We start from the raw sequence: 8,683 nt of genomic DNA, 5'->3' as shown, positions 1-8,683 counted from the left end.
CTCTTAAAGAGAACTTGCCAAGGCGGCGGCTGCTACTCTGCATTTTTTTGTGTATCAAAATGTGTATCTTAGTGGATAAATTCGAAATTGAAAAGAACATGCAACTTAAAATAATGATTCTTGATTAATATAAAAGCTCAATGGGCTCGTTTAACCACCCAAAATGTTTTGCAGAGGTTCGAGCAGAAAGGGGCGGACAAGACAGGACCAGACATCATTATCGCACGTGTTAAAAGATTAGTCGCCCCCCTGTGGTGGTTTATTTAAACGATTTCCAAATTCACACTGGTGTTTCTTTGGGGGGGATAACCTTAACTGACAGAAGAAATATGGGTTCGTCCCGTAAAGGACTACATTTCTTATAAATAGTACGTATCTAGATATTGCTATACATGACGTCATGTTAAGCAAGTTGTGCCTTTCGCCACGCCCACGCGTGAATTCAAAACTGGCGCCTCGGTGCTATCTGGGCCACGCCCATTGACCACCGGGCCTCTGTTGTGCGCATGCGCTTTAGCTCTTAACGCCCGCCATTTTGTGTGAGGCCCTCTATTCTAAAGCGGGAGAAAATTATCAGGCCTGCGCACAGCTTTTTCGCACGTCCACGGAGGATTGGGGCGATTGGCCGAACTCGACGGGTAGTGAACTTAATATAACCATAAAAGAGGCACTCTGCGGTAAGTCGAAGTCATTCTTTACCCGCAAACACCGAAACGTTTTTGTAGGAGCTGGCGTCGGCCTCTAGGTGTCACGGTGGGGCTTAACGTTACCGACTGGCGGGGGGTGTTTGTCTCCCTCTATCGTTATCCAATATTCACTAAATCTGTCTCTAAACTCCAACTCTCCGCGAGGGGCGACTGTTTTCGTGCTTTTTGCGTGCTATTTCGTGATAACCACTTGGCGATGGTCGTCTGTATAAGTGCTTCTCTTTAAACTTACTTTAGGCCTGACGTCCATCTTATCGTGCCCTTTGTTTCCTGTTTTCAATCGTCCTCACGCTTCCCAGTCAACAAACAAATTTAAGTTCTCGCTTTAGTTTGCGCCGATGGGCCATTTAGTATGAAATCGATGGCCTGTGTAGCGAAAGGGTCGCTTCGGATCCCGGCATTTTGTTTAAATCAAAAGAGGTACTTTTGGAATTGATCCACTTGGCAAAACCGCAGCATGCTATCTTAGCAAATATCCCCTCGTGTTAGACTCACGAGGATGCTAACTGCAACATTTCTTGTGGCCAATGGTTCAATTCACCTCTTTGATGTCGTTTTGCGTCCGGTTTATCGGACACGTTCAGCTGCCTCGAGACAAACGGATCCCATATGTCACAAAACTAAGTTACAGTTGCAATGCCCGCGTTCAACTAATGGCTTCATCAGGTGTGTCCGGAGATAGGTCCTTTTAAATGATCTCTCGTAAATTATCGTGGGTTATGTTGTACTGTATCTCGTTAACACGAAAATTTCGACGCTAAAATTCAGCCATGTGGTTTCCGGTTACGGGGACCTGAAAAACCAGATAGCTCCAAAGTCTAACATGGTAAAGGACGAGGGCACTAACTAATTTTCAGTGAAGCATAAACATCACCGCTTTCGTGAAAGATACTAAGATTAATACTGTACGTTTCCAGATTGCGTAATTCACCTACCAAGCAGACTCGTGGTTGGGGGTTCGGATCCGGTTGTTTTTTCTTTAGTTTCATTTTCTCCCCGAGTTTTATACCTTGGCCTCCCCCCACAACGTATGAACATGGATTTTTGGAAATGTCAGTCGGGATAATCTCCAGTTTACCTACTACCCAAAGGTACATATGTACAATTAATACAGTAAATGGAAAATTTAAAAAAATGTAAGCAATCACAGACACTACATGATTATCTTTGAATCAGCCGGTAATAAGTTAGTTAAAGTACAAAGAATTGTTCAAGTTAAACATCTACTTGTCCATACTGATACATATTTTCCACTTACGAATTGAACACATACACGTGTGACACAATGACACTAACGTTTTTACTGTTGACCACACACAGTGTTGACTTGCCCGTTACCATGGAGGGCGATGTTGTTTCCATGGAGACCGCCCTTGCTCCCGAAGAAGGGGTACTACCAGAAGCAGGGGATGCTGTGATCCAAGGGTCAGCGGAAGCCCCACAAGCAGTGGAGGTCCCGGGCAATATGGAGATGATGGTAATGGATGCCCTGAATCCGGCGCTGCTGCAAATGAAGACTGAGGTGTTGGAGGGAGGGGGCACAGTTACTGTAACTGGTGGAGATGAGGGTCAGATCATCACACTTCAGGTCAGTTGGATGATGAGTCATTGGGGGTTCATAAAACAAATAGTTTCTGTTGGTTATAATTTCTGAATATTTTCCATAGGTTGTGAATATGGAAGAACAGGCTGGCGGTGCATTAGGGCTTGGACAGCTTCAGCTAGTACAGGTCCCAGTCACTTCAGCTACAGTGGATGGCCTCCAGGCAACCTATGTAGATGGATCAGCTAATAAGGATGTAGAGCCTGTTATCTGTCACACCCTGCCCCTGCCTGAAGGCTTCCAGGTAAGCAGTGTTCCGGGCCAAACAAACTTTTGCAGTGGTAGCACCGATGTGACATAATCTTTCCGTTTGGTGGTATCAGAATAGGATTTGGTCACAGTATTTTGTGGGGGGGGGTGCAGATTACCATTTTTGCTGACGTAAGGGTGTCATAATAGCCATGCCATTGTTTGCTTGTTGTAAAGTTAGGTAGTGACTCAATATTTATACACGGTTTAAATAACGTGTACATTTATCATGCCTTTTCATTTGTGTATATTTAGTTCTGTTCGTCAGTTGTGGCATTTATTATGGGGGCAAACATCTCACAGTCATGAATATACACTGATGTTCCAAACACTCACATGTGGAAAGGCCCTTTCCTCCATTGTCCACCAGGGGGCAGTGTTGTTATCCCCTTTGAACAGGAACGAGTCATCTACATTTTTTTGGTTAAAAATTGACAAATGGAAAGAAAACCAGTTTTTACTCTGATCTTCTGTTATGTTTATTTAACAAGATCTAAAATACCGCCATAATCTTTACCTCTCAAACTTGCTTTAGCTTGAAGCCGGAAGATCTTCCTCTTGTTGCTACTTCTATGTTACAGTTAAAAAACACTCAAGTTTCCAAATGGTTTGTCTGGAGTAGATTATGCTCAGAGTACTTACAAAGGCACCCAGAAAGAAGATTATTGTACTCCTTTTTGCAACTGCAGCAGGCAGGAGGAAAAGACTGGCTATAGTAGCAAAAACATAGTGACATACAGTACAACCATATTTTAAATAGACTGCAAAGGGAGCAGTAAAAATACGCTCATCTGACTGGGTGAAATGTTGGGAGTCTTGTCTTCTCTGTCTAATTAAGATATTGCAGAGATTAAGTCAAAGTAGACGTTTGTGTTAAAAAAAACCCGAGTGCAACGTATAAATCTATCATGTTCATGCAAGACTTTTTTTCATATTCATAAACGTTTCTTTCAAATCTCTTTTCAACCAAGACATGGCTAAGTTTGATGTTTCCATAGCTTTGCTGGTAACTAGCAAAACATGTTAAATATTAGTAATGTCTGAAAAATATACCACATCCATGTATGTTTTACTGCTTCCCACGTCCAAAAGAACATGAACACAAAACATGAATATGTATCTTCTTCCAGGTGGTGAAAGTGGGGGCCAATGGTGAAGTGGAAACTGTAGAACAAGAGGAGCTTCAGGCAGTCCACGATGAGCTACAAGGGACCGGGGGCGAGGAGGAACAGGAGGACGCCGACCTGACTGATCAAGAACCTCCGGAGTCTCAATCGGCATGGCAAAAGGACCCCGACTTCCAGCCTATTACAACTGTCCGCAAGGGAAAGAAGGGGAAAAAGAGCCGTCTGCGCTACGCGGAGGGCGACAGAGACATGGACGTTTCCGTGTATGACTTTGAAGAAGAGCAACAGGAGGGGCTGCTCTCAGAGGTTAATGCAGAGAAGGTTGTTGGAAACATGAAGCCCCCCAAGCCCACTAAGATCAAGAAGAAAGGTACACACCCTGTTTATATTCACAACAGAAACATGCATACGCTAATTATTTGTACTTAACGTGACCAGGTGTAAAGAAGACCTTCCAGTGTGAACTGTGTAGCTACACTTGTCCACGACGCTCCAACCTGGACCGACATATGAAAAGCCACACAGATGAAAGACCGCACAAATGTCACTTGTGTGGAAGGGCCTTCAGAACGGTCACACTGCTGAGGAACCACCTCAACACTCATACGGGTAGAGAAAACCTTACAACTGCTGAGTGGTTGATTTCATCTTGTGGCAATTGGTCAGAACTGAAAGAGAAATGGTCCTCTCTTTATTAATTATCCAAATCCTTTAGGCACACGACCACACAAATGCACAGACTGTGACATGGCCTTTGTGACTAGTGGAGAATTGGTGCGACATCGTCGTTACAAACACACACACGAGAAGCCGTTCAAGTGCTCAATGTGCGACTACTGCAGTGTGGAGGTAAGCAGTCACATCAGCTGAAACGTGTCATCAAGCTTGTCCTTTGATTTCTTTGGTTTCTTCGGTTTCTTTGAATCGTGCTGACATCAAAGCACTTTCTTTAACAAAGATAATTCTTGTGCATGTCTCTTTGTATTGTAATAATACATTTCCTTTCAAAACTCTCAAGGACACTTTACAGTCACAGGATATTTTTTTCTGCGGGTGAGCAGCGGTAGCCATATGCGCCAGCGTTCACTCAGCCGTCATGTTGATCCTTTCCTAGGTGAGCAAATTGAAGAGGCACATTCGGTCCCACACCGGGGAGCGGCCCTTCCAGTGCAGTCTATGCAGCTATGCTAGCAGGGACACATACAAGCTGAAAAGACACATGAGGACACACTCAGGTGGGACACATCCAGCAGTTTGAGCTGTACCTAATCTCCCAGGACCTTCCACTCACACAACCCTTTTCTCATTCCTCATGTAGGCGAGAAGCCGTACGAGTGCTACATCTGCCATGCTCGTTTCACCCAGAGTGGCACCATGAAGATGCACATTTTGCAGAAACACACAGAGAACGTGGCAAAGTTCCATTGTCCACATTGTGACACTGTCATCGCACGCAAGAGTGACCTTGGTAGATTATTTGGCTTTTGATATCTGTCTTGAGTGTGTGTAATGTGTCAAACTATTGAAAATATATCTCTTTCACTCTCAGGCGTTCACTTACGAAAGCAGCATTCGTTTATTGAGAAGGGAAAGAAGTGTCGTTATTGTGATGCTGTTTTCCACGAGCGATATGCTCTCATCCAGCACCAGAAGACTCACAAGAATGAGAAACGTTTCAAGTGCGACCAGTGTGACTACTGTTGCAAACAGGCAAGCCATGGGGGAAATGTTGTATGTGTGGTTCTAAACGCAGTCACTTGTGTCACTCATGACGTCCTTCCAAACCCCACTTTTCACAGGAACGGCACATGATCATGCATAAGCGTACGCACACTGGGGAGAAGCCGTTCGCTTGTAGCCAGTGCGAGAAAACCTTCAGACAGAAGCAGCTTCTGGATATGCATTTCAAACGCTACCACGACCCCAATTTTGTGCCCACTGCCTTCGTCTGCAGCAAGTGTAGCAAGACGTTCACCCGCAGGGTAGGCCTGAACCCAAGCACAGATTTTGGACACCTTGATATCCATCACTCCGCACTGGGTGTAACTCTTGTCGTTCAATGCACAGAACACAATGTTGCGCCACAGCGAATGCTGCATTGGTGAAGTTGCTGGAGACCAAAATGGAACTCAGCCCAAAAAGAGTCGCCGGGGCAGGAAGAGGAAGATGCAAGACAGGCATGATGACGACGAGGACACGGGTATGGTATACTTTGCAGTAGATTTCCTTGTTGTAAACTCACTTCAGTTTGTGAGGGTGACCTTTTCCTGCCACATTTGCAGAACCTGATATGGATGACATTGAAGATGAGGACTTGTTGGATGATATCGAATTGGAACAGGCTGAACCAGTGGTTGCCGTTGCCGCCCCCGAAGAGCCACCAGTCAAGAGGAAGCGTGGGCGCCCCCCAAAGAACAAGCCAAACGGTGACCATTACAATGCACTTGACTTTATAGCTAGAGATTAGGCTCACCACATTATAAAGCACCATGCCCATTTTGGGGGAAATGTAAGGCTTGGAATATTTTTATTTTTTTTTCATCCTGTGACCGTGAGAGTTTTGAAAGGCTCTGATGAATGAAATGTAGTTATTATTATTGACATGACTTGGGTACCACCAGATGCTTCTACAAAATGGTGCCTTTACAGAATTGTACAATAAATTTGTACAATTTGTGCTAATTTCCCCCATTGTGGGACTATTCAAGGCTTTCTAATTTTTCAAGATAGCCATGACATTGGCACTAATGTGGACTCATTCCATCATGGATTTTAGGTGAAACTTTAACATGAAACTTCAGTTGAGCAGTTTGCGCAGTTATGTGAAAACATGTATACACACACACACACACACACACACACACACATATATATATATATATATATATATATATATATATATATATATATATATATATATATATATATATATATATATATATATATATATATATATATATATATATATGTATATCCGATATCAATAACCTGTGGCACATCCTCCCCAAAATCGTAACATCTATGTCAGTGAAAGTCTTAAAAGGCTTAAATGCTTAAAAGGCTTTTCTACTTTAATTTCTTTCATAACTTTGCTGCTGTGAAATGTAAATTTCTCCACTGCAAGACTAATAAAGGCAAATCCAATCCAAATGGTTGATGAAAATGAAGTGAAACTCTTCCAGTAGTCTGAACATTGATTCTTTTAAGTATAAAAATATGATAACTTTGCTCTCTGTATGAAGCTATGGAAAAGGTGTGGGGTCATGTGGGTGACGATCTGGATTTCAGTTTATTTTTTTTTACTTGACTCAAGCCAGCTACTCTGACAAGTCAAATTTATCTCCAAATTGATTTTGACCCACGGCTCTCTCAACAGTGGCCGCCATCATCCGCGTGGAGGACGAGGCCACTGGAGAAGTGGATGACATCATTGTGAAAAAGGAAGTGGGCGCTGAGCAAGATGAAAATGAAGAGGAGGGGGCCACACAGGAAGTGGTCGTTGGTGAAGGTGACTCCACTATCCAGCTGGATGAGCTGGCCCAGGAGGAACAGGAGATGCAGTTGTCAGAGGCCCCGCCAAACGGAGACCTCACTCCCGAGATGATACTCAGCATGATGGACCGGTGATGGACGCAAGGCTTGACCCTGAGAAACACACACACATGCAGATCCCTCCCCCTTCACAGCAACATCTAATTCTTGGCATTTAGGGTTACAAACACTTTACGCATCCTTCATATACAAAATATTGCTGTTGTAATTTAAGGCTTGCTTTTTAATCTTGCATTGACAGAGGGGAGTGGAAAAAGTCTTTTAATATGATTTATTTGCCCCAACCACAAAAAAATTATTTTGAAAATTTCTGCCCGAGGCTGGCTGTAATTGGCCACAGTATCTCATGCCTTCTCATCATTGTCCTTGATATTTAGATCATTTGTAGGAAATAGATGCATCACAATTTAATAAATGTAATCTGGCAACACTATCAAAGGTTTCTGTCCCCCGAATCCAGATGTGCATGTATCTGTTCAAAGGATCATGTGTGCGTAGTCCTCTTTTGAGACACCCAAGCCCTATTTTTATCTCTTGTGTATTTTATTATTATAACTTTGTTTTCTACTTGTTACATACTCTTGTTGGGAAGGATCAATCAAGTCGTGTGAACATTGTAATTACATGAATCACCCCAGTCATGGATCGTTCTGCACTTTTTCAATTCTTGTTCCATGTCCTTGCTGAAGAGCCTTTCTCAGTTGGGAAGACTGCTCCCTAAAAGCCATCCTTTGAATTGGCTTTTCAGTTTCACTTCTTAAGCCTGCCGTTGGCCCCTGGAGATAAGATATTACTTTCTTCAGACCAGAAAATGTTATTGTTGGTAATTGCAGCCAAAAATGATTTGGAATATTTTTTTATTGTATTTTTATTTTGTTTCTTTGCTGTGGTTAGTAAATCCTTATTTTAACACATATTCTAGTTTATCAAAGCTTCTAGAATGCTTACTTTATTATCGCCCATTGCTACTGTAACATCCCTAGATGATGCATAATGTACAAAACATCATTTATGTGCAAAGAAAAGGTTTGGGTTGTTTTGCTCATTTTGTGTAGCCATTCCACTTGAGTTCATGATTTCTTTTTTTTTTTTTTGTACCGATTGCAATACTTTCTGGGCAGTGTGATGTTGAAAGTGACAGGCAGTTGAGAACAGATGTATGATGGTACAACCAATAAAACGTAGACATGGACTCATGTTTTAGGTTTGTGCAGTTTATGTCAGAAAAGTGTTCTGTGTATTCTTGGTACAATGGAACGGCGGTGCTTTTGATTGACATTGGCGGAGCACTAACATAAACACTTGTGTATTTTGCTTGCAAATATATTTTATTAAATGGAGGACTTCATACTAAAATTCAGTTCATTTATCTGTTGACTACAAATATTTTACTAAATGACTAAAGAAGGAAGGGGCTAGATACGTGCATTTGTCAATCGGATGTT

General features: G+C 42.6%; 1 protein-coding gene across 2 annotated transcripts; it reads left to right on the top strand.

Annotated features, from left to right (window-relative positions):
• The first annotated feature begins 518 nt into the window (after positions 1 to 518).
• On the top strand, positions 519 to 8,430 carry ctcf (CCCTC-binding factor (zinc finger protein)). Of its 2 annotated transcripts, none has more exons than XM_088992574.1 (13): positions 519 to 677; positions 2,028 to 2,295; positions 2,375 to 2,554; positions 3,690 to 4,056; positions 4,125 to 4,295; positions 4,402 to 4,535; positions 4,801 to 4,921; positions 5,005 to 5,154; positions 5,236 to 5,396; positions 5,486 to 5,668; positions 5,754 to 5,886; positions 5,969 to 6,112; positions 7,063 to 8,430. In XM_088992574.1, the coding sequence occupies exons 2-13, from the start codon at positions 2,047 to 2,049 to the stop codon at positions 7,311 to 7,313; spliced, it is 2,244 nt and encodes a 747-aa protein (XP_088848700.1). In that variant the 5' UTR covers positions 519 to 677; positions 2,028 to 2,046; the 3' UTR covers positions 7,314 to 8,430. The 2 variants fall into 2 exon arrangements, with proteins under 2 accessions (XP_088848700.1, XP_088848699.1); XM_088992573.1 differs by lacking the exon at positions 519 to 677 and adding an exon at positions 818 to 1,798.
• The last annotated feature ends 253 nt before the right edge of the window (positions 8,431 to 8,683 follow it).

The sequence above is a fragment of the Hippocampus bargibanti genome, linkage group LG03 (genome assembly GCF_051943395.1).
Source record: "Hippocampus bargibanti isolate YZ-2025 linkage group LG03, ASM5194339v1, whole genome shotgun sequence".
Classification (NCBI taxonomy): domain Eukaryota; kingdom Metazoa; phylum Chordata; class Actinopteri; order Syngnathiformes; family Syngnathidae; genus Hippocampus; species Hippocampus bargibanti.
The sequence above is the reverse complement of the archived record's forward strand: the minus strand, read 5'-3'. Positions and strand labels throughout refer to the sequence as shown.